At 35.0% G+C, this 27137-nt stretch overlaps 1 protein-coding gene across 3 annotated transcripts in view; it reads right to left on the bottom strand.

Moving 5' to 3' along the window:
- Positions 1–386: 386 nt before the first annotated feature.
- Positions 387–27137, bottom strand: part of HNF4G (hepatocyte nuclear factor 4 gamma) — an 83864-nt gene continuing 57113 nt past the window's right edge. The window contains exons 4-12 of one of the 3 annotated variants that reach the window (XR_015743241.1): positions 24684–24790; positions 22842–23000; positions 21532–21619; positions 20352–20504; positions 18283–18519; positions 16017–16136; positions 13733–14331; positions 10062–10179; positions 387–1153 (exon numbers count right to left, since the gene is read on the bottom strand). Coding sequence is in view for 1 of the 3 variants with exons in the window: in XM_026706070.2 (XP_026561855.1) it covers positions 14213–14331; positions 16017–16136; positions 18283–18519; positions 20352–20504; positions 21532–21619; positions 22842–23000; positions 24684–24790 (983 nt within the window). In the remaining 2 variants the exon portion in view is untranslated. Of the gene's footprint in view, positions 1154–10061; positions 10180–11702; positions 14332–16016; positions 16137–18282; positions 18520–20351; positions 20505–21531; positions 21620–22841; positions 23001–24683; positions 24791–27137 lie in introns of those variants that run through there. The other 2 variants (XR_015743242.1, XM_026706070.2) reach the window with 2 other exon arrangements.

The following is a 27137-nucleotide window of genomic DNA, read 5'->3' as shown; positions in this document are numbered from 1 at the left end:
TACTGCAGCCCCCATTATAACTTTTTTTAAAATCATACCCTACAGGCAATCTTGTATGACCTGAAGGAAAGACAGGCTGACAAGACAATGCAACTTGAATGAGAGAAGGAATATTATCAGTTCGATTATATTGTCTTTGATATGTAATATAATTCCTGAGTATGATTTTGTTAAATTATGCTTCTATACTAAATAGAAATATTAAAATGCAGAATATTAAAATGCAGAATATTAAACTTGAATTAGGGATACTCAAATCTTTCTTTATGCTTATAAATTAACTATCACAGTCTAGTTTTCTTGTAGAAATATTGCAAAGATAAAATTTGCAAGAATGCATAAGGGAAGGTCACAATACAAACATCATAAATAAATAATATACAAAATCTAAATTAATCCCTTTATATTACTGTGGAAAGATTTAATCATGTCCTTAACAATCTCTTGGAATTCAGTGTATCCTAACAATGCTTATTTCAGAACTGGATTGTGCCATAATTTTAAAGCCATTAAAGTATAAAGAAAAAATCTTATACAATTTATGCACTTGTCTAATAGATTTCCACTGCCATTTAGATAAAGCAATAAATTATCTTACATTTGCTCACATAAATAGAGTTAATCTGTCAAAAATATTTCTAGAAATCAGCAAATCCATAGTTTTCAGTTTGAAAATTGCTATTTTTCCATTGCCTGTCTTGTTTTTCCTGAAAGAAGAAAAAAATCCCAAATATAAATAGTGCATTTGCTATTGTCTTTTTACTAAAACGTTTAAATTTAAGAAATAATAGATGCCTGTCTAGACAACCCTAAAATTGTTTTAGTTACTGATGTATGGATGACTGATAAATGTCATCTTTTTCTGCCTGCAGTGCATTTTGCATCCAGTCTACTGACATTGGTGTATAGCTGACCTGATTCTGCATTTTTTTGTTTGCATGAAGCATTTAGAATTTTACTATGATGAAACTTCAAGATAAAATGTGTAAAAAAAAATGCTTTCTGTCTTCTTTGCTTTTCTTTTTTCTCTTTCTTCTTTTGTTTGTTTCCTTGACTATTTCATGAAAGGACTCCATTAATGAAAAAGGTTGCATAACATTCCAGGTGGAAGGCAATTACTTCCTCAGATTTATGTTCTTCTGCCTTTCCCCAGCTAGAAGAAAATGGGAAAGTATGGAATTAATGAACTACTTTCATTGAAACAGATTTGCTTTTGAATTCAGTCCAAATACGCTTATTGTTTGCTACTTAGCACTATGAAATCTATTATAAAAATCTGTAAAAGAAGTCATATTTATATCATGAGTTTGAGAATGGAGTGCAGAAACAAGTTTATGAATGAGATTCTGAATTCATAGCTAGATTTGGAGCTCTTGTTGCCAGCATGTCTGACTCGGCAAACACATGGCGACTATTCTTCATTCTACACTCTGCAAAAGCTACTGCCATTTGATATATAGATTTACCAATCAAGGGTAGCAAAAAGGTAAAACAAAAACCCATATCACTATGTAGGGAATTTTCCCCCTGCTGGAGCCATCATTACAATGAGATTATATCAACACCAAAAAAGAAATAATGTAGTTTTAGAGTTGAAAGAAAGAGACCATGTATTTTGGATCAAGTTTAAAAAAAAAACTATTTCTATACTGATAATTATTAAAATAATCCCTAAATGACATAAGCAACCCTATGACAAATCAATAAAGCAACTGTATGTTGACCTGAGTTGGAATGCTATACAAATATATGGTTATATAAACAGTGCATTTACTTCAACATAGTCTATAAGTACACACAGAGGTGGGGTTCAAACATCCCAGCAACCAGTTCACTGCCCAGGTGCTGGGTGGGCGTAGCCATGGTGGGCATGGCCTACCGGAACTTCTGGGAGAGCCATTTTTCACCTTCCCCAGTGTCCAGAGGCTTCCCTTGGGACTCTGGGAGGGCAAAAATGGCCTTCCCAAGCTCTGGAAGCCATCCGGAAGCCAGAAACAGGCCTGTTTCCAGGCTTCCGGAAGGCCCATTTCCCCCGTCCCCCCCTGAACCTCCACACAGATCCTGCACTTACCTGCATCGAAAATGGGCCACATGGAGACTCCTGGGAGTAGAGGGGCAGGGCCAACTGGTCAATTCAAAAATCGGTTCATCAAACCAGATGCAAATTTAACATCCGGTTCACCCGGATCAGTCCAAACCGATAGAATCCCATCCCTGAGTGAACACCGCATGAACACTGCCTATACTCTACATTCTTAAGTTGCAGATATGTCGCCTTAAATATGGAAGAGATAATTTTTGGTAGTCTCAACATTGAACTTGTTGAAAAAAATGGACATAAAAGAAAGGAAACAAATGAAGGAAACAAAAGTGTAAGTACAAGAATTGAAGAGAAAGTACACGTATCATACAGGTAGTCTTCAAATGAGACCACAATTGAGCCCAAAATTTCTGTTGCTAAGTGAGACATTTGTTAACCACGTTTTGCCCCATTTTATGAACTTTCTGGCCACAATTGTTTAAGTGAATGACTGCAATTGTGAAGTTAGTAACATGGTTGTTAAGTGAACATAGCTTCCCTATTGACTTTGCTTGTCTGAAGGTCACAAAGGGTGATCATATGACCTGGAACACTGCAACTATCATAATATGAGTCAGTTGACAAGTGTCTGAATTTTGATCACATGATCTTGGAGATGCTGCAATGGTCATAAGTGTGAGAAATGGTAATAAGTTACGGTTTTCAGTGCTGATATAACTTTGAATGGAACTAAATGAACTGTTATAAATCAAGACCTATCTGTATTAAAATGTTAAAAAAAGAGATTAATTGCTAACAAAGACATTGAAAATGGATGAAGGAAAACAAAAAAAAAGATTGGAACAAAGTGAAAAACTGTTACAAAGTATGGTAGAATATGTGTAGCGATGTTAATAGAGAGTAATAAAAAAGATACTTGGCAATATGAAGAGAAAGGGGTCATGGGTGCAACAGTAACGATATAAAAGCTGCCAAAAATGGGGAGGCATATTGTGTATATAGAGAAAAATATCATTCCAAACAGTCAAAGTCAAAAGAGCAAGGAATGGTTAATATCAAAAGTAGAAAGGGAAGCGCAGAACAAATTTGATGGAATTCTTTTTTTAAAAAAAGTTATTGAAATGGGTGAAGGAAACTAAGAGCCTCAAGCTAACTGAATAAAATTAAAAATGAAAGTGATGAAATTCAGGGGAGTGAAACTAAACTGAGGAAACGGTGGAAAGAAACCTTTTTTGAGATTTATAAGGGAATAAGAGTAATATTGTATGTTAAGGAATGAAATTGAAAATAATATTATAAATGTTAATGTTCAAAAAATGTTAAAAGAAAGTCATAAATGTAATGAAATTTTTTAAAGCTGCAGGCATAGATTGTGTAACCAAGCAGCCCATGGGGTGCTTAGATCTGGCCCATGGGGCCACCCTGGAAACAGTGAAGGACCAGCCTGTAGTGCCTCTGCCAGTGAAAGTGGAGTTCCATTTTCGCTGGCAAAGGGTTGCAGGAGGCTGTTGCAGGTGAAAAGAGAGTTCAGGAACCTGTTTTCACTGGCAGAGTGCTTGAGCCACCACAGGCATCCCCAACATGAGTGACGTTGAGCTGGCCATGCCCACCCTGGCCATGCCCCATGCCCCCCGAGGTCAAACACAACCCTGATGTGGCCCTCAATAAAATCGAGTTTGATACTCCTGAACTAGAGAAATGTTAAAATATGGAAGTGACTTGTATATAGTGTAGCTATCAGATCTGCCCTGGTGACTGAAGGAAGACTGTTTATTGTTATGTCTGTAACATAATATAGCAGATAATAATATGTGAATAATCTTGAATCATAAGCTGATAAGAGTTTTATATGATAGAAATAAAACATGTATGAGAATAGTAAAATGTTCAACATTGAGCAGGGTGTAAGACAAAGATTATGATGTTTGTCTTAATGCATTTGTGGATAAATGTGTAAAGAATGCTTATGTTGATTTTACAGTTGTATTGGTTCAGGACATTAATGTAGGAGACATGCAAATGATGCAATGTTTTCTGAGAACTGAAATGATTTTCAGTGATTGTATAATGTGCTATGGAATGTGGATCTGAAAATTAATATATCAAAGACCAAGATAGCTGTGCCTGACAGTGAATATGGAATAAGTGATTGCAAGTTACATAGAATTAGGGTAAAAAACAAAACACAAATAGAATAAGTAGATAAATTAGTATCTTATTAGGAAGTTTACTAATAGAAAATGGGGAACGTTTAAATGTGCACATATTTGTAGAAAGATTGCAGGTAACATACATTGTGTTATGAGGAACATTTCAGCCAATTTGTGAGAGCTGGCTATATCAATCAATTGATAGAATAGGAATGAATGTCAAGGAAAAATGGCTATATATAAAGTAATGCTTCTGTCAATTTTGTTATATAGAATAGCTGGGTGTGCCTGAGAATTGTAGACCTTGAATACAGTGAGAATGGAATATTTAAGTGTGTTTCCTCAAACCAAAAAGGAACAGCAAAAATACTGTTTGAATGTGGATAGAACTAAAAAGTGAGTGACCATGATGCAGATGATTTCGTCATATAAAGTACAGTGAAATTGAACAACAAATTTTAAAAATAAGAATAAATGGGGTCAAGAGAAGTGGAAGATCAATACAATTTTGGATGAGAAGTTTAAAGAACAAAAGTCAATGTACAGAGCAGTGTACTGTTGTGATGGAAGTAAAGATAGTTTGCAAAGATAGAAAAGTATAAAAACAGTTAGTAAATTGTATTGGTGGTTTACATTATATTTTGTTTCCTTTTTTTAGTTCTTTTGTCTTGTTTTTCTCTTTGCCTTACTAATTTTCATTCCTTTCCACACTCTGTATAATGTTGCCAACTATGAAATGGAAGAACATGATGACTATGTACCATATGTACTGTATGTCATGTTTGAACAACAGACAGCAAATTGCACTTCTCTTAATGTTCTTGACTTGATTTTTTTCCCCTAATGCATATCCACAATGCAACTTTTTCATTTGAGTATCTGCCTCCAAAGCTAAAAAAAAAACAAAGAACATAGGTTTTGCATTTGGCTAACTTTTTGAAAAGGAAAAGATAACACACATAATACATAGGTTGATGGTGTTATGGTCTTAAACTGATGTAGAGGTGATGGACAGGTATCAAGGGAGAATGGAAATTTTGTACCACCCTTAAATTCATTGGATTCATAAATTGGAATACTTAACAGATTACAAGATTTTGTGATAGATTAACGTGTACCAAAAAATATGAAGAAGGCTATGACTAGGGTGTTAGTTAAAAAGCTAGAGAAGAATTCCAGATAAGCTATTCTGGCATTATAGAACAAACACACAATAGATTTCTTGAGGATATTTTCTGAAATAACTAATAAGAACAGTATTAAATACACTGCACATTTACATTTTTCAAAGAGGCTTGAAAAAGACTTGTTTTGAAAATACAGACCTATACAATAGAATGGAATGAAAAAATGAATTAAAATGAGGAAAAATGATAGTAGAGGATAAGGGTGATATATGTATCTTTAATGATGGAGTTATTCCCTTGAGAAATCCACAAAAACATTAAAGATAACTCTGCTGCTCCAATCTAGTGCATCAGAGCCTTTGAAATACAACATTATATTCTCATTCAGAATAAAAATGTTTGCTAGAATGCAAAGTATTCTGCTTAATGGGTTTTTTTTTTTTGAATTAAACTTCTTTCTTTAGGCTATAGAAAAAGATTGAGTCGTATACATCTGGATAATTATATATTAATATCTGAAGTTACGTTCTGCTTTTTAATGCCATCTGGGATGTTTTTCAACAAAATTATCCAAACGTGTATTTTTGTTGGGTAACAGTGACCGATTGATAAAAATGTCTTGTGACTTTTTTCTATAGCAATAAAGATCAGTGATGGCACAAAATATAATATTTGTTGATTTGTGAGTGGACTGTTCCTCATACTTCAATATATAATGATCCCCTGAAATTTCCCACACTTTAAAACTGAATTGTTTCAGTTTGGTTTTTTATGCTTGCCTTGTGCAGTCTCTTTGGGTACAGGGAAAAAATCATTTAAGACAACCTTTATTAATAAAAGGTGATCCAAAAGCTTTTAAATAATATCTTTCTTGAAGTAAAAATCTTTACCAAGGCATGGGAGACCAGGAAACAGCCCTGGAGAAACCACACTGATGATGTAGATTGAGAACTGTCCCTAGAAATAACACTCAATGAATATGTTAATTTTGTGTCCATAAGATGTATAGCAGAAAAGAAACAATGGCTTCCCTTATGGGCCATCCTTCTTTTCTCCCTGCTCATTCGAGGCACAATTTGAAAGTATGCAGTGGGAGCAGCACTTATTAGCTTCTCAGAAAGGCTTTTACTTTTAAAGAGATAAAATAAAAAAGAACATGCTGCAAAAGCTCTCAGACTACCTTAAATTATAAGCTAAATTTAAATTCATAATTGCTCTGAGATATATCACAGAGCACTTTAATACAAATTTAAAATGTTAGATTTATAACTCGTGACGACTAATGGGGTCAGTTTGCCTATCATTAAGGAGCATATAAAAACTGCTGCATTAATTTATCAGGAAGAAGAGATATCCAGATCTGTCCTTTTCAGCCAGAAGAAATAAATTGTACCACAGAATGGACAGAAAATAAATTTGATAATAATAATAATTGGGTGAAATCCAAGAACAATTAGATCACCACTGAACATCTTTGGTATTGACAAAATCACAATCGGTCAATTACAAAAAGCAGCTTTACTTGGAAGATGGCAATTTTAACACCATTAAAAGTCCACATCTGCCTATAAAGGGAATAGATCAATAGATGGATAAAAATGTCAAATCCAGTCTAAACATCTGGCTGACTGTGCAACAAACCATAATAAATTGTAAATAGATTTTAGGCTTTTTGTGAGATCTGCAGTAGAAGTAGGCCAGGGATCTCAGAGCTCAAAAGAAATCACTGCTCTCATTTGATTCTGCCAACTACCTGTCCTCAGATCTGTTTCTTGTTGATGCTACTGCAAACTATCAGTGTTCTCAAGCCTATTTAGTTCTATAGTAAAAGCTTTCTTTCAATATTGCAACCCATTGCGTTGAGCCTACATATAGCAAATCAAATATTTACTCTGAGTCTTGTGAGAGTTGCTGGGGCATCATCACATACATCTAAATCTACATCGCAATCTAAAACCATCTCTATCTATTGGACCGGACAGAATATGTGCCTCCTTCTTAAAAAAGCTATCCACTGCCATAGCAGAACCTCTAAGCATAATCTGAAAAATCTTTCAGGACCAGCTCCTTGCCAAAACTATGGTCACAAGCCACGGTCATCCCCATCTTCAAAAAGGGAGACCCCAGCCTAGTTGAAAATTACAGATCAATCTCTTTATGCTGCGTTACCTGTAAAGTCATGGAATCAATTATTAACCAATCTCCACTTACAAACAAACAACCTACTCTCTAATAAACAATTTGGTTTAGGAAGAAACTATTATGTAACCTGCAACTCTTACACTGCAAAAATATATGGACTACACAACTTGATCAGGGCAAAGCAATAGACACAATCTACATAGACTTCTGTAAAGCCTTTGATTCAGTGGTATACAACAAACTATTCCTAAAACTAAAATCTTACAATATCTCTGGACACATGCATAACTGGGTAGAAGCATTCCTGTCAAACAGTCAACAAATGGTCAAAATTGGGAACATCCTATCAAATTCTGTACCTGTCAACAGTGGTGTCCCCCAAGGTAGAGTTCTAGGACCAAATCTCTTTATACTTTACATAAATGACCTCTGTGATCATATTAAGAGCAACTGCATCCTCTTCGCTGACGATGTAAAGCTATTCATCACCACAGACAATACTGCTACCCTTCAAAAAGACCTCAACTATGTATCAGAATGGTCAAACAAATGGCAACTTCAAATCTCAACAAATAAGTGCTCTGTCTTATATATTGGCAAAAAAAAATCAGAATAGTCAAGACCTTGTTGATGATCCAAACTCTGTCAAGGATCTTGGAGTACTCATCTCTAATGATCTAAGTGCTAGAGCCCACTGTAACTACATAGCCAAAAAGGCTTTAAGAGTTGTTAACCTAATCTTACGAAGCTTTTTCTCTGGTAATATTACACTACTAACTAGAGCATACAAAATATTTGCTAGACCAATACTCGAATACAGCTCATCAGTCTGGAACCCACATTACGTATCTGATATTAACACAGTTGAGAAAGTCCAGAAATATTTCACAAGAAGAGTTTGCCACTCCTCTACTCATTGCAGAATACCTTATGCCACCAGACTTGAAATTCTAGACCTAGAAAACCTAGAACTACACTGCCTTCGGTCCGATCTAAGTATAGCATATAAAATCATACATTGCAATGTCCTACCTGTCAATGAATACTTCAGCTTCAACCATAACAATACAAGAGCAAACAATAGATACAAATTCAAGGTTAATCGCACCAAATTTGATTGCAGGAAATATGACTTCAGCAACAGAATGGTCAATGTCTGGAATACTCTACCTGACTCTGTGGTTTCTTCCCCAAACCCCAAAAACTTTAACCTTAGACTATCTACTATTGACCTCACCCCTTTCCTAAGAGGTCTGTAGGGGGCATGCATAAGCACACCAAGGTGTCTACCATCCCTGTCCTATTGTTTCTTTTATTTTTCTTATATGTACCCATTTTGTGTATTCATAACTATGTTTTTACTTATACGTATTATTTTGTAAGCAATTGACAAACCAAACAAAATAAATAAAAATAAAATTTCTAAATTAACTTCATCTACATTGCATTAGTACATTAGCATCGTTAACACACTAAAGGGTGCATTTAGGGTAGTTAGATATACCTTGCCATTTTAGCTATATAGTTTTTCTAAGAAGAGATTTAATTAAATGCAAATGTATTAGTCGAGGTAGCTTCCAAAAATATGATTTAAAAAGTCATGTATATGAATACAGAATACAGTCACTGTCAATATATTACGATTAGACTCTCTTCCTATTCTACACTCCCAAGTAAGTAAGCAATTTAATTAGAAATTAAAAACAGACAACACTCAAGTATCTTATAATATATAGTCCCAAAGTTTGTTCCTGGGTGACTTACTTACCAGTGCAATTCAGAAAAAATAACTCACAATAAGTGTCACTAAGGGTTTTGTCAAGACTGTAAAAGGTTAATATACTGAATTTTGGAAGCTTCATAAGCCAAAAGTCTATCACACATTTATTAGTGAATTCATTAATGCAGGGTTTTTAAAACAATTTGAACATTTTTCTCAGAATGCAAAGTTAAAGTGCTAAGCATACTTTTTTCCAGATAATCTTGAAATTTGATCCTGAAATATCTGATCCTGAAATATCTACAGGAGTGGGATTCTACCAGTTTGGCCCAGTTCGGACGAACTGATATCTCCAAAGATCAGCTGGGAGCGAACCAGTTCACTCTGATGATCAGCTGTTGGGCCCACCCACCTGCCCTGGCTCTAGTTAGTGCTTTATTTCCAGGTTTCCCAGCTCAGCTGCTTCATGGAACAACCGACTGCCATGCATCAGTTGTTTTATACACAGGGCTTGCGGCAGAAGGTAAGTTTCTTTCTTTCTGGAATATGCAAATTTATTCTTCAAACTTAAAAATTGAAGCTGAAAAATGAAAAATGCTGAATTTAAGAATCATACTGGTGATCCAGTGTGATGCCTGCTTTCTTTCCCTCCTTCCTTCCTTCCTTCCTTCCACAATTATCTAGAGCTCTCTGTGGTAACTATTTTAATATTCCTTCGTATCTTGTTTCTATTCACGTGCAAGTGTAATGTAGGTAGATATCCACAGATAATGTGACTAATTAAACTAAAAGACCCCTTCTCATTTTGATATATACTTTTGATAATAAAAATACTGTTGGTATCAGTGTCTGAAATAAACTTTATAGTAAAGGAACATTACCTAATTTATAACTTGAATCAGTTTACTCTCAATGTTGCATGCTTCAATCAGGTTGAACTAGAACTCCCACAGTGTTAATCAGCATATTACACTGAAGATGGAGTAGATTCTTGTATACCTGGAGGGCACCAAGAAAGATTGACTTAGAATAATTTATAATATTTAAAATATTCAAAATGAAAAAAGAGCATACAGTAGTTGTTAGGTTGTTCATTCACTTTCCTTTATAATTCTCTAAAGCCCTCAAGGAAATCCTCAGATTTATTTTTTCTACAGTCTTCCAACTAAAAATGGTTCACAAAACTAATAGCAAAAACAAAATATATCAAAGATCCAACTCACAAAATAAGCCAGTAGCAACAGTTATGCTGAAGTATTAAAAGATCATCATGTGACATAATTACTTTTCTGTTAAATATAATAGTGCACTAGCCCAATTAAGTTTTTCCGAGGTATTTAAGATAAAAATTAGATTCTACCCCCTCCATACAATTAGATACTTTTTACTGAATCATGAGATGGACACCAAAAATTTTTTACAAATAAATAAACAAACCCTAAGGAATTAGGGAAAGTGTTTGCCAGACCCTATCCTCCTCCCTCATGATATAATTACAGAACAAGCCACCTTAATTGATATTTTTCAGTTAAGGACACTAATTATCTATTGGAGAATGAAATCCATCACCCAGAGTGGTGTCTTTAGAGCAGTGAAGCACTAATGTCACTCCTGCATCTCAAGTGTTCTAATTCCTAACAGGAAAAGTAGTATGTAGCTTCTAACTAAAATGATCATATTGTCTTCTATGTGATGTGTTGCATCAACAATGGTATCTATAGTCCTCCCTGTATTACATTGCTGTGTGCTTGGGAACAGAAGATACTTGGGGTCATGTAACTCAGATGTACTAATTAAGTCACAAATAATGTGACTAATTAAACTATAAAGCTTTAGATGTACAATGGAGGGTTTGGAAGTTTTAGATATACGATGGAGGGTTTGCTTAGAAAAGAGAAGTAACCAACATCCCAGGATTAATGGCCTCTCTGAAAGTGAAGGATTTTTTTTTCCTGGAAACTTTTTTCTGCAGTCCACAGATAAATATGTTCAAATTTCAAACTTCTTTTGGACAGCGTCTCTACCTAGATAAAATACCATCCTGTTCTGTTCAGTTTTCAGAGAATTATCATGCTTATGAACAAAATCCTGAATTCCTTTACTTAATATCTTCCTCACATTCACATTGTGTTGAAAAGAATAAAAAGTCCCTCTATTTTCTACCTGCACTGCATAGAGTGAACCGGACTTTGTAGTTAGCATTAAATATTCCATGAAATCTCCTTCCAAATTTCAGCTCATTTAGATTATCCTGTCAATCACAAATTCTTTTCTGATCCGAAAATAACTCTTCTCAAAAACCACTTCTTAGAAATTTTAGGGGTGGGGGTATAGTGAACAGAGTAGAGCATAGGAAAGAATCTAGTCTAATTAAATCTCATTTGATTTCTTTAGAACCATTACATGGTTTTTCATCTGATTTCAATAAGTTTTAACTTTTTTTGCTTACAGCTATGACAGCCAACTGAAAAAAAAATCACTGTTTACATTATGCAAAGGAGAAAAAGTTACTTCAAGGCCCATTTCACATTCATATGTTTTCAATATATGTTTATTGAGCATTGATGAAAAACAGTCAGTCTAAAAACATTTGTGGTAACCATTTCATGGCTACTCAAGCCTATATTCATACATTACATCATAGTTCAAACAACTTAACACAATACTATTTGAAACAAAGCTAGTCGTTGTGATTTTATACAATTAGGCATACAAAAATAATTCTACATTTAGAAAATAAATCATTTCCCAATAAATTACAATACACTTTTTAAAAAATGTTTGTGTAAAATAGGTAATAATATAAAAGAGTTCTAAAAGAACAAGTTTTTCATTTCTGAATTGTGAAAACTTTTTGGCATCCTAGAAAATCATTGAATTTCAGATGGGCCAATATCTTTATAATGGTCATTGACCAGGATCTCACATTATGTAAAAGTATGTGTGTGTGTGTGTGTGTGTGTGTATGTGTGTAAAAAAAACAATCAAAGCCACTGTCCTGGATAAATCTGGAACATCCATGAGTACATCAGTAAGTTGGCACCTAAAGATGAGCTGCTAAAAGAATGCCTGAGGCAAGAGCAGGCATAGAAGAAAGATCAAGCAGAGGAAGCACCATGGAAAATCAAGATCCTGCAAGGGATGTACCATCGACAAATATCTGAAGTGGCAGTCACTGGAAAATCCTACCAGTGGCTGGAAAGGTCTGGACTAAAATATAGCACTGAGGCAGTGATCTTAGAAGCATGAGAGAAATCACTAAGCACCAGATCCCTACAAGCCATGTCTACCATACTAGATAGCACCCAAGGTGCAGACTGTACAGAGAGACCCTAGAAACAATTCAACACATAGTGGCAGGGTATAAGTGGCAGGCAGGAAAAGTATATACTGAGCAGCACAACCAAGTAGCTGCCATTGTGCACTGGAGCTTCTGCCTAGTGTATGGACTAGACCAGGGGTGTCAAATTCACATTGTCATGGCGGTGTCACATGATATATCGAGACTTTTTTTCCCTTCGCTAATTTGGATGTGGACGTGGCCAGTGCATTTGGCCCATGGGCTGGGAGTTTGACAGCCCTGGACTAGACTTTCCTAGGTCCAGATGGGAGATTCCACAGGCTAATGTGGACAGTAAGAGAGCTAAGACCCTGTGGTAGTCCGAGATCCAGGCAGATCGGTAGGTACTGGCCAGTCAACTAGATATTGTGGACCAGAAGACAGCAGGGTGATGGATGTAGCAGTGCCAAGTGTCATTAGTATCAAGGAGTGCAAGAAGATGGAGAAGTACCAGGACCCAAAGGAGAGAGAGGATGTGAAAAGTAAATGCCAAAGTGGTCCTGATGGTGATAGGAGCACTCAGGGCTATGATGTTTAAGATGGGACAATGGATCCAACAACAATGAAGTTCTCTGTGCAGAAGAGTGCAGTGCTAAAAACAGCTAAGATGTTGGGCAGAACCCTCATAATCCTGAGCCTCTGGTAGAGGACCTAAAATTGCAGAAGACACATATTACCCATTGGGATCAGAAGGGATTTAAAATAATCAATACCTGATAGGTATTGGCTGGGCTTGAAAGTCAAATTTGATGAGTTCGGGTTAGTTTGTGGAATAAGACTACCAGGGAAATTCAATAAGCTACCCAGAAGAACACAAGGCAAACAGTTATAAAGATTTGTTTCCCAACACCTTACAAACCTCTGCACATCTACTTAGAATAGTATAGAATAACACAGTTGGAAGGGACCTCAGAGGTCTTCTAGTCCAACTTCCTGCTTAGGTAGGAAACCCTACACCATTTCAGACAAATGGTTATCCAATCTCTTTTCAAAAACTTCCAGTGTTGGAGCAAAACTTCCACTTCTGGAGGCAAGTTGTTCCACTGATTATTCTAACTGTCAGAAAAATTTTCCTTAGTTCTAAGTTGTTTCTCTCCTTAATTAGTTTATTTTTATAATTAGTTTATAATTGCTAATTAGGAATGAATGTTTCATGGATCCATTGGTTAACAAGTACCAGCAGTCATAGCCTTTTCTGTAGTAGCACCTTACCCCTGAATTATTATGTTCAAGATGTCCATTAATGATACATGCAGTCATTATGCCAATCCTTTTAGGAAACATTTTGGCAGTCAACCTCTATTCTGCATTCAAAAAAATGGAAAAACTGTTTAGATTGTTCAAAAATGTTTGCTTCGCTTTTCATTATCTCTATATTTTATCTAGTAATTTTATTGAAATCAGATTTGCATTCTGCTACATATTTTTAATAGTTAAGATGACACATGATATGAAGGACAACATATTAATGTTCTTCAGTGATTATTTAAAGGCATTGCAAAGAAGGCACAGCTTTCAAATATTAACATCCACAAATATCTCAATTCACGGCATTGAGCAAAAATTATAAAAAACAAACAAACAAAAGCAAAGCTCTTTTATTCTATCTGGATCAAAGTTCTCTACCCTGAGTTTTTCAACATCAAGATTGTTAATGCAGTGCTTATAATATAAAAGAACCATTGATCAATATCACAATGTTTTTTGTTTTGGAAGAGATTGCTGCGAAATAACTGTAACTTGGTTTGGAGATATCTTGTATTCCTGGCCAGAACCTTGTGGAGGTGAAGGTAGTGGAGTTTCAGGCGTTGCTGGAAAAGAATTTGAAAAGAAATTATCAATAATCAAATCAAACTGCTAGTAGTATGGGGTGGGCGTTGGAGCAATAACCAGCACTGGCTGAGATGAATTATAAATAACCACAACTTTTATTTGTTACCAATCATACAGTTTGGTATAGCACTGAAGTAGGATCCAATAATTAAATAATCTGACTGTTGGCTAATTCCAACTGCAATAAAATAGATAGAATTCTTTAATGGCCAAGTGAGATTGGACACACAAGGAATTGGTCTAATACTGCAAGAATCAAAGGTCCATCTAGTGCAAATCATTAAGCCTAAAGGTATCCTGTAATCTGGAGAGTTTGCAAATGACAATCACAACAAGGCCCCCAAATTTAAAACAGGAATGAAAAACAGGCAATTCTGGAACCAATGGCAAATATCTATAAAATAAATTTGTTCAGATTTCTTCTATGTGTAAGAGAGTAAGAAATAGAAGAACAATGGGGAAGAACAAAAAGAGAAGGGTTTTATCTGTCTATTTTTAACTCAAGTCCTCAGCTTCTCATAATCTTAACAGATTAGACATGAAAAATGTAGACTCAGCCTAAAAAAGAATGTCTATCCCTAACCTTAAGGAAAACTCCAGTAAATCTTAGTTATGGTATGAGATAATCATAACTGCCTAATTTTACAGCATCTATTGAAACACTATGTTGATATTTGATGATGATAATTATGATCTTAGGATAAATATATTTATTGAATAAATATATTGTGCATTCTATTGTATCCCATCAAGAGTTCCAATTACATTTGGCAGATGGTGTTGTTTTTTATCTAATTATCAACTATCAGCAAGTATTGTGAATCACATTTTTTTTAATCACCTTATTGTCTGATATATTAAAAGGTAAAGGTTCCCCTCGCACATACGTGCTAGTTGTTTCTGGCTCTAGGGGGCAGTGCTCATCTCTGTTACAAAGCTGAAGAGCCAGCGCTGTCCAAAGACGTGTCCATCATCATGACTAAACGCTGAAAGCACACGGAACTCTGTTACCTTCCCACCAAAGTGGTCCCTATTTTTCTATTTGCATTTTTACATGCTTTGATATATTATGTCCACATAAATTTGATAATCAAAATCCAACAAAATTTTGAATTTCAAATCCTACAGAATACTAGAATGAAAATGATCATCTGATGAATCCCGAAACTGGATGTGAAAACATTATTTTTTTATAAAGCTGGGAAAAAAACCCAAATCTCATTAAATTTGGGCAATAAAAGAATAGAAATACAATCATTTAAATCACAATTTGGCAAATTAAAAGGCTTCTATATTGTTATTGTTGAAAGCAATTACTAAGTGAGTAAAAATTATCTGTTCACAGCAAAATAATGAACTTGGAGGGTGGGTGGTTGAAACTGATTACAATTTCAGTAACATTTTTGCAGAACTAGAGATCTGTTTCTGTATAATTTCTGGATCAACCAGCGTTGGAGAAAAAATATTTCTTCCTTCTATATGACATGAATACGTGTGGAATTATGGAATGAAAATTCCTTGAGATTACTATCAAAAGTAAGAGAAATTAATCATTTAGTTATAACTGTATCACATGCAAATTATAAGATATAATTAACAATTAATTAGTAATTAATTAACTAACTACATTTATAATCAAATGATCCATTGTTAATCAACTTACTTATCTGTTCTGTATGAGCAGAAGCTGTTATTGAACTTATAAGCAGAGTTTGCCCAGTAACTGGATCCTGGGCTAGATGAGGATGAATTGAGTGGAGATTAGTAGCATCATTAAATGTACCTGCAACATTGTCATCAAATAAGTATCAATTCAAGTGAATGGTTGTTACTATCTGAAGTATGTTTATCTAATTAAAAAGAAATTTAGCATCCGATCTTTACAAAAGTAAAGATGAAAATCAGTATATTTTAGCTGCAATCTAACAATTAAGTAAACATGAAAGCACAGTAATCATTGTTATTCATGAAAAAGAAAGAATTTTAAGTCTATGTACACACACACACACACACACACACACACACACACACACACATATGGTATTCAGCTTTGTTCGGGTATTTTCCCACATCATTATAGTTGTGCTTTTAAAGTTGTAGCGACGTTTCGGCAGAATCTCACCTGCCATCCTCAGGCTTGTGTATTGGGTCCTTTTTAATCTTGTGTGTCAGGCTTGGCAGCTGTTTTTTGTTTGAATTTAGCAGCCATCCTAAGAAACCCCAAAGATAAAATTGACCCAGAAAACTAAGGCATATATGAAGTCTCCTGTGCATCATGCCCTGCCACATGGACAGACCAATAGAAGAATAAGTACCCGCCTTGAAGAACACAAGAATGCAATAAAAAAGCTGGAACACCCTTCCTCACTAGTCCAACATATGAAAGCCACAGGTCATAGCATTGACTTCAGTGGCACCAAAACCTTAGCTACTCTAGAAAACCCCGGCTACAGAATCTTCAGAGAAGCCATAGAAATTGATAAAAGACCTAATAGTATGAATAGAAGAGATGACTCCACCAGACTATCAATCATCTGGAAGCCTGCACTCACAAACAAAAAAATCTCTATACCACAATCCAGGCAAGCACCTGGACACAAACAGACCCCACTAATAACTCCAGCCCAAACACGCCCCAGCCAGCTACCCAAATAAAACCTAGCTTCCTAATAAATAATTATAGGCCATTCACAAGAAACCAAGCTGCACCAAGAAACCCCAATGCAACACAATGTTGCCAACTAATCAAGAACACAGCAACTCGAAGACCAATAAAAATGACCTAGAGTCCCAGCCAATCAGGATGAGGAAAAAACCCATTCAAATAAAGCAGAAAGCCATCACCCAATTCAAAGAAAAAACGGCTGCCAAGCCTGACACACAAGATTAAAAAGAACCCAATACACAAGCCTGAGGATGGCAGTGCTACAACTTTAAAAGCACAACTATAATGACGTGGGAAAATACCCGAACAAAGCTGAAAACCACACATACATACACACACACACACACACACACACACATATGTATGTATGTATGTATGTATGGTATGCAGCTTTGTTTGGGTATTTTCCCACGTTATTGTAGTTGTGCTTTCAAAGTTGTAGCAACGTTTAGGCAGAATCTCATCTGCCATCATCAGGCTTCTGTATTGTGTTCGTCTGAGTCAGACTTTTACAGTGGTTTCAGTTTTAAATTTGGGGCTAGCCTACTGCTGTGCCAGAATGGTTTTTTCTTCATTCTGATTGGTTGGGACTCTTGGTCTGTGTTTATTGGTCTTGGAGTTTGCTGTGTTCTGCTTGATTGGTGTTTCTAATATCTTCTGTCTGTTTTGTGGCTCTTTTTGTGTCTTGATTGGCTGGTAACATTGTGTTCCTGTATTGGAGGCTTTTAGTGCAGCTTGGCTCCAGGTAAATGGACGGCTATCATTTGTTAGGAAGCTAGGTTTCATCTGGGTGCCTGGTTGGGGTGTGTTTGAGCTGGAGGTATCAGAGGGGATCTGTTTGTGTCCAGGTGTTTGCCTGGCTAGTGGTGTGGAGATTTTTTTGTTTGTGAGTGCAGGCTTCCAAATGATTGACAGTCTGGTGGAGTCATCTCTTCTATTCATGCTTTCAGGTCTTTTTTTCAATCTCTGAAAATCTCAGACTTTTACAGTTGTTTCAGTTTTATAAAAGTCTGACTCACAGACGAACACAATACAGAAGCCTGATGATGGCAGATGAAATTCTGCTGAAACGTTGCTACAACTTTAAAAGCGCAACTATAATGATGTGGGAATACATACACACACACACACACACACACACAGACACACACACACTGATTCAAACCTTTGGCCAACCTGAATAATATTATTTACTACAGGATCGGCAATTCTTTTATGATTTTTCTCCAGTCAAATATGAACATAAATTAATCAACTTACTCACCTCCAAGCAACATTTCCTGAAGTAAACTGTCAATTTTAATCATACCAAACAACTTTAGAAATTGTATTTGCTCAATCATTTGCCAGGTGATACTCTGAACTGTCGGCAGAAGCAACAAGAGTTCTCCAAAGCGACCTTTGGAGTCATATTGGTGGTCATTGATATAATCCTCCAAACTCATTTGAACTTGAAATCTCATGTTCCTGATCTTCATTGGGTTATTCAGTCCCTTTGCATCTTCAAATGGCAGAGAAATGTTACATAAATATGCAGCACATAATTGGATAACTTAATTGAATCTCAGAATTAGTCTATTGACTCCTCTGTAATGAGTCTACTGGCTCTAAGAAGATGAGAGTGAAGAAGTGTTACAAATGGATCACAGAGATCCTTTTACCATGCTAATGTTTAATTGGATGGGAGTTAGCACATAATGGGATCTTGCTAAGGTAGTTACACTGAACAAGGAGAGATTGAACCTGGAAATAAGGAGACACTTTCTGACAGTGAAAACAATCAACCAATGGAACAGCTTGCCCTCGGAAGTTGTGGGAGCACCATCACTTGAGACTTTCAAGAAGAGATTGGACTGCCATTTGTCAGAAATGGTGTAGGGTCTCCCGCTTGGGCAGGGGTTGGACTAGATAACCTACAAGATCCCTTCCAACTCTGATTATCTGTTAACCAACTTTCACAATTAACTAGATGACGATATTTTTAGACTTGAAAAACTCCTGGCAGTTTGAACTAAACTAAATCGTTCCAGTGATCCATGTCATATGAGCTGTTCATTAATATATTTAATTATTCTGAATAAGAAAAAATAAAGCCTCAAAGAGACCTAGAAAAAATGGAGGGGCTACCAAGAATTCGGTTACCTGCTTTTATTTCTATTTGGGTGGGGGATCATTCTCATGAAGAACTGTAAAAAAACAGAAAGAAAGGAGTAGGGAGAAAAGATCTCCCACTCTTGACTTCATGATAGTACCAGCCCTGGCAGTTTCATCACGATTTCTTTTTTATTATTATTTGTTTCTATTTTTTTTAAAAAGACAGTAAATGGCAGTCTTCCAATGGCAGCCTTTATGGTAAGAAGGGAGGACTGAAAAAATAGCCATTGCATTAAAGACCCAGTTATCCTCATCTCTGTGCTGGAAACATACATAATCTGTTGATTAAAAAAGCTAGATTGTATGAACTCAGAAATGTTTATGTTTGGAAAGAAATCCCTTTGTCTTAATAGGATAACATTAAGACAAAGAGCTAATAAAAACAACCTTCCACTTTCCTAACTTAAGTTTTTTAAGTATTATTTCTGTCACAGAAAATGTTAAGACATGTTGTTGTGGAAAAAGCTCTGACACTTTCTGGAATGAAGCTGCAGATGATAGAAGGAAACAAATAAATAAACACTGAACACATATGCTGTCTTGAGTTGTTTATAAAAAATAATAAAGGTGAAATATACATACATGCATACATACATACATACATACATACACACACACATACATACTTACATACATAGTTACATACAATCATCTGCACCTTCCTAGGATACCAGCAGAATGAACACTGAATCTAAATAATTTTTCTTGAGCAATCCAGCGTTAGGGGCAATAAATATGTTACTCAGAGAAAATCTGGCAACAGATAAGCTCTCAAGGCCAGCCAAGAGAAGGAACCCTAAGGTCTCACACGTAGGCATTTAAGGGCATAATGTATCGCCTGCTCTCCATCAGTTTCTAAAGCTGCCTTCTATTCCTGTTAGTCCTTTCTTTAGGAGTTGGTGACACACCTAAGGCAGAGCTGTCATAAAACCTTTTCATTTCTCAACTGGCATGAGTATTAAAGTTTTACTGAAAAACTAAAATATCCATTATAAATCTGATGTTGTCCAGATAATTCCCAGCCAGCATGCTGATGTTTCAAAATAAGTTAAAATAAAATCCTTTGAGTCCCAATCATATAAAGACCTAGATGACAAACTAGATTACCTATAATATCTCTGCTTATATTTAGAAAGCAACATTTTTTGTTACATTTGGAAAGGAAATTCTGAAATATACCTGGATCAAAAAATACAATCGCCTTTAGGCATGCATACTCATTATCATCAATCTGAATTTCCTGAAATGGTTTAATGAGCTCATCCAGGATCCGGTTTGCTACTCTGCTAATCTCAGTTTCAGAACTGTTACGATGGATGACAAAATCATTACCTTAAGAAATAAAATCAGGTGAAAATTATTAATGATATTTGTAGCTTAATACTACACAGCCAATTACCATTTCTACCTCCCAGTACATTTGAATGAATAAATATACCTCATTGTATTTTTTCCCACATGTTGTGTGCTACCAAATAATTACATATCCATACACATATAATATAATTTCATTTCATAATTATGTACTCATCTAAATGTATGAATTCTTGAAGACAAATATGGATAGGGTAGATCTATACATAGAACAGCTGAAAGGTGAATACAGTACAAATGTATGTCCTGTCACAGACTTCCCAAAAGCATTTGTTTGACTGCTCTTAAGAACAAAATGCTACATGTTCCATTTGCCTGTGGTCAATTGCTGAAGGTTCTGATTATATGTTCAAAGTTGAGAGTAAGATGTTACCAACTGACGGTAGAAAATCTTTTAACTTTCAGTTAAGTATTAGGAGCAAAGGAGTGGAGCTCCTGTATGAACCAGCAAGGTCTAGCAGGCCCATATGAATATTTTTATCCCCAAGGAATATTTCCAATAGCAAAGAAAAGGAATAAGACAAAGGTTATGCAAACCATATGCAATGGGTTGGGAAATGAGCCAAAATGTTTTCTTCTGCCAATCATGAGGAGAAATAAATCCCTCATTTCAAGGGTCATGCTTGTGAAAAAGGCAAACAGGTCCAGAAGCAGAACTATTTGGGGTGTTTTTCTCTAAGTAAAATGCCCTTGGACATAAGAACAATAACAACAACATCAACTACTTCATCTGCAAAATAAAATTTATAATGCATGGTACTAACAGTAAACTTTAATTCACTTTTTAAAGTAAGGAGAATTCTTATTTTTATTCAGAACAGTCTCGTCTCAGGATTTAGTGAAAAAGCCTGTTTTGTAACCTATTGTTAGTTAACAAATTAACATACTCTAACACACTCCAAACTGAAGTCCTATGCATACTTTTCAGTAAACATAGATAGGTTTTTATTGATAAAATGCCAAAATAAATATAATATAATCTAACCTAAAAGAATAATGTCTTTGTAAGCCATAGACCTTTTTGCTGCTCCAAGTAAAAGATGTTCTCCAGCATGTGCTCTTAGCAGGGCAACCTTAGATATAAAAACAGCAGATAAAATATCCATACAAAATGTACATAAAATATTAAAAAAGACTATTAAAGGAAATCAGAACTGAATTAGGATAATCAGAATGATAACTGTTCCTATTATGTTTAAATTCTTCTTTCCCAGAAAAAATGTTGAAGAAGTGAGGCTTCAGTTCAAAAACCTATTTGAAAATTTATCTTTTCTTTTAAAGAATTCATTTTCCTGATAATTTGTTTCCTGAACATTTTTAATACCTAAATATTTCATGAAAAGCAGACAATGACACTGAATTCATATTACCTTAAGCAACAACTTGCTTAATTGTGGATAGCTGATCTAATGATAACTAAAAATGTTGAAGATTCTGGGCTTGGACATCCTTGAACTATGCTGGCTAAGATTGGACTTAAAATAGTACATAAAATTATATGTTAAATATCTTACCAGTTAATGACTATTTCAGTTTTAAACATAACAACACAAGAGTACACAATAGATATAAACTTAACGTAAACCACTCCAAACTTGATTGCAGGAAGTACGATTTCAGCAACAGAGTGGTCAATGTCTGGAACTCACTACCTGATTCTGTTGTCACCTGCTCAAATCCCCACTCCTTTACCCTCAAACTAACCTCTATTGACCTCACCCCATTCCTAAGAGAGCTGTAAGGGTTGTGCATAAGCGCACAATCATGTCTACCATCCCTGTCCTATTGGTAGTACCTATTTCATGTATTTATACTCATGTTTATTCTTATTTCTATTATATTGTAAGTGTTTGACAAATAAAATAAATAAATAAATAAAATAGATTCATACAACTTCTTGAAGCCCATAAAATCTTGGATGTGGCCCTCAGAGACTTCCCAAACTCATTACAAATATCTATTTTCTTCCTGTCTAATGTGTAAGGAAGTGGATAAACTGAAAACAAGTTTAAAAGCCAGCTTCCTTTAATCAAATTCTTATCAAAAAGTAAAAAAAGTTGCCTTGATTTTTTTTACTGAAGGCTGGGTAAATATATTGCCTCCATCCTATGTTGCAGGGAATTTTGGAACCTGATCCTGGTTGACATTCCCTTGGGGCTGAATCCCACCACTCTTCTTTCTCAGATTCCATAACCAGTTCTGCATGAATATAAGCTTAAAGATCTTTAATTTGATTTTAAAACATAGAATGATATTCTTCCCAAACTAAGAACAGGTGCTTTAATTATTTCATACCTGGTCATCCAGCCGTAGTTCACAGAAAGATGGGATATATTTTGCCCATTCTACAAGAACCAAGAGCTGTTGCTTCATAGATTCACAAATGTCACTAATACCCGCAATTTTCTTCACACTGATGTCAGTAGTGCCAACATTTAAACTTGAAAGAGGAATCTGGGTGACACAAAGACTCAGATTGGTTAAAATTTCAAAAGGCTATATCAGGCTTGATAATAGTTACCATTTATAAATGTAGATATAAATTAAGTTAAATAAGTTAAAATTTCTATTATTCAGGACTCAGAAATTCTATTTTATTTACTTTCTATTTCTGAGTAGATTCAGAAATTCTATTCAAAACTCATATATTTATTTTTTAATATTCTTCCATTCCATTCTCCACGTTACATCTTAAATTACTTATTCATTATTAAACACAGTCTTAAAAATAATAAATTAGAATAACATAAAACATTCATTAAAATAGTTGTAAGTCAAGGACTTACAACTATAAGGGAAAGATAATAACGTATGTAAAAAAAATAGAAAGAAGATAAAAGTTGAAGATACATATGAAGATTGAGTAAAGTTATATCTACTTTTTGATGTATTTTTAAAAAATCCTCTAATCAACCAATTCTAAAGCACACATAAAACACAGAAATATAAAATAATATAAATATAACTAAAACATAGTTAATAATTACTATTAATCATTAAAAAAATTATAGGTAGCCCTTGACTTACAATTACAGGTAGCCCTTGACTGGTTTAACAACGGTTCAAAATTATGATAACCCCACAAAAAGTGATTAATAAGGTCAAAGGTCCGGCCTACATATTAATTCTGTTTCAATAGAGAATCTTTCTATAGGGTGTTTTGAAGACAGTGGGACCCTAAGAGCTTCCGCAGCTGCACAGATGATACTGTGGCAAAATGTAGTCCAGATTCCAAAGAGGAAGAGAGTGCATCCAGGGAAACAAGAGACAGCAAAGTTTAGATTGTTTGGTTGGGAGGGAGGGAGGAAGAAGGTTGAATCTTTTCTAGGGGGTTCTCAGAGTATATCTTTAATGATGCAAGTAGTTTACTTTAGTTGGGTTAAGATTTCTGATGATAGGTATGAAACAATAAAGGAAAGTGCTTAGAAGTCAATTTGTGTGACTTTCTTGATTAGGGAGGCTTGATAGATACCCATCTTGTTCATATGCAGTACAATAGAAACAACTTCTGAACAACTGTTCAGAAACAGCTAAAAGATTATAGAAGAAGAAAAAAACCTGATGAGTTTGGAGTCAAAGCTAAAGCAATTTCAAGGAAAACAAAATGTTTTAGAAGAAAGACGTGATAAATGTATGTTGGTTCAGGTACAAAGAAAAAGAATAAGAAAAAGGAAACATAAGTAGAAGTATTTTATCTCCTACAATATATGAAAATTTTTATGTATTATACAGTAAGGGTTTGTATATCATATCACTTTTATGGTAATGTAGTTTTCATCAATATAGCAAAAGTACTTAGAGTAGATTTTGCAGTCCTTAACCTTCCTCTGACTTCTTCAGGCATACTCCAAGAGGTTGGAGAAACATTTAATAAGGAGTCCTTATAGATTAAACCTGATGGCGATAATGGTATCCTTCTCACCTGAATCATTTCAGTTATCTATTTTGAACGTGAAAAGTGCATTGAGTAATATTACAAAATAAGCTGAATAAAATTAGAATTCTTTTCCGAGAGCCTTCTTGTCTTATTTCGTTATTACAAATGCAAAAAGAATAGATATGGTTATAAATAATGGATTCCGAGAGTATTCAAGAGATTAAGGTGACTCTTTAGGCACTGATGGTAGATTACTATACCTGACGAGAAAGCACTTCAGCCTGGGACAGTGTGTTAATAGAAGGAGGAGCAACGCCATCAGAGGTGCTTCGTCTGGTACTTATTCGGTCCCGTTCATTTTGAACAGCTGGAGGAGGAGAAGTGGAAGAACAAGAAAACATAAGGTATTCATATCCGGTTGCATGCAAAGAATTACACTGGATTATGTTTCAAAGTGGTATTACACAGTTATATAAATTTAAGGATGGTCTTGTCCATACTTTGCCGTAGAGAAGAATGACACCTGTGTTTTAATCGTTTATTCTGGCAAATTGTAATCTATATATTATTCCCAAATTACTAGTTTCTACTTGGAGCAAACACTATCTGAACAGGAAGCTGTGCATCACATGCACCCTTTTAAAAAATAGGGTGTGTTTGTGTACAAGGACTTGTCCATACAATTTCTATCAGACTAAGAAGGACACACGTGTGCATACACACACACACACACACAAACACACAGGCCCAAGGTGACATGCACAGAAACACACAAATGAAAGCTAATTTGTCTTAGTGGCTAATGATTCATAAGATAAGAAAAACATACTGATTTTAAAAAGGCTGAAATAAGTTGACAAATATGTTGATGAAGAAATGAAAGGCACAGTAATTGTACATTGCATTAGTGACAGAATTAACAATTACTCCCTTTTAATTAATCAGCTGGTTAATAGATTTGAATGGGGCTGATTTAAAAAAAAAATATTTTAAGGTAATTATGTCATCTCAGAGGAATGTAATTCACAAGGAAGCAAATTATTTGTAGAATATGTTGGGGAAGCAGTCAACGATATCATGGCTTATTTAGAGACCTTTAAATACTTGTGCATTAAAATGGATCATTTTCTCCTACAATAGGTTTAAATATACTCTATCGACACTTTTTCAAGCTGGAGGAAAATAAATTCTTCACCACCCAATACTTTTTATACTGTCTGTCTCAACACTTTGAATTTTTAAGGAGAACCAAAGAAACCATTCCTGCATAAAAAGCAAATTTTAAATACAAACACAGGGAGGGGGAGAGGGGGGAGAGAGAGAGAGGGAAGGGAAGGGAAGTTATCAATGCCATAAGGCCCCAGGGGAACTGAAACACTGCCCAAGATTTGCTTTTATCTGTATTCATGTTTCTGAGTAATACCTGATATTGCCTGTCTGCAAACAGAAATACACTTGTTGGACATGAGACCCAAGCACCATGCAATAGAGTGAGTTCCCATCTTTGTTCCACCTCATGCCAACCTAGCAGGTTGAAAGCATGTAAATACAAGCAGATAAATAGTCCCACTTTGGTGGGAAAGTAGCAGCACTCCATGACTTCATGCTAGCCACATGACTGTGGAAATGTCTTCAGACAGTGCTCAATGGCCTTGAAACTGAGATGAACTCCGCCCCTAGAGTCAGCAACAACTGCTTTACCTTTTTTTATTCCAATAGAAATTAACCTAGCTCTTTGTTTTCAATGTTGAAGAGTATTTACTCAAATGGATATTTCTCAGAATTTTCAACTGAAATTTTTAAAACTATTTTGGTATGGCTATCATAATATTGATTCATTCATTTTGGTTTGTGTTTATTATCTAAGTTTAATATTGAAAGCCTGAATAAAACATCTAAATGGATTATGTAAATATTTTTTTATCATAAAACTCCAAGATATTTGCATGGAAATCATAGAACTCTGAAACATAGACTGAAATATTAAATAGTCAGTAAACATTATTTTTCTGTCATCTATAACATTTAACAAGTCTAGCCCTGTAGTTTTATAGGTCATCAAACTGATAGGATAGTTTAAGAATTCTGGCCCTCATATAATCAATATAGAACAAGCAAAAGAGGGCTGTTTCACCTTTAATAATGGCACAGAAGACAAAATTTCCTGTGATGACAAATTGTACTTGCTGAAATACATCTTCTATATGGCTACTAGAGATGCATGAACAATATATTTGTATTTCTAAAGTATTCTATCTCATGTTTGTATGCATACACACACACACACACACACAGAGAGAGAGAGAGAGAGAGAGAGAGAGAGAGAGAGAGAGAGAGAGAGAGAGAGAGAAGTATCAGCAGATATTGCAATTTTTTTCAGAGAAAAGAAACACTGTAATAAAGAGCAAGAAAACTAAAATGATCCTGTTCCCCACTAAAAAATCTATGAGTATATCTGCGTATATCAAGACTATGTTAGCTAACTTTTTAGAATAAAGGAGGGAGGATGGATAACTACAAGAAACTATTGTGAAATTCTACATGGGTAGAACATGATATGTAGAAAAACAAAAGCATGTTGAAAGCCAAGAGCTGAAAGAAGTCTGAGAAACAGATTCACTTTCCCTATACAGTACACAATATATTTCCATTTTCATCAATTATGATAGACAGATTTTTCCATCATTTCCTAAACTAGCTTAACTAAACACATA

This window comes from Pseudonaja textilis, chromosome 3 (assembly GCF_049901715.1).
Source record: "Pseudonaja textilis isolate UNSWEBS1 chromosome 3, rPseTex1.2, whole genome shotgun sequence".
Lineage (NCBI taxonomy): Eukaryota > Metazoa > Chordata > Lepidosauria > Squamata > Elapidae > Pseudonaja > Pseudonaja textilis.
The sequence above is the reverse complement of the archived record's forward strand: the minus strand, read 5'-3'. Positions and strand labels throughout refer to the sequence as shown.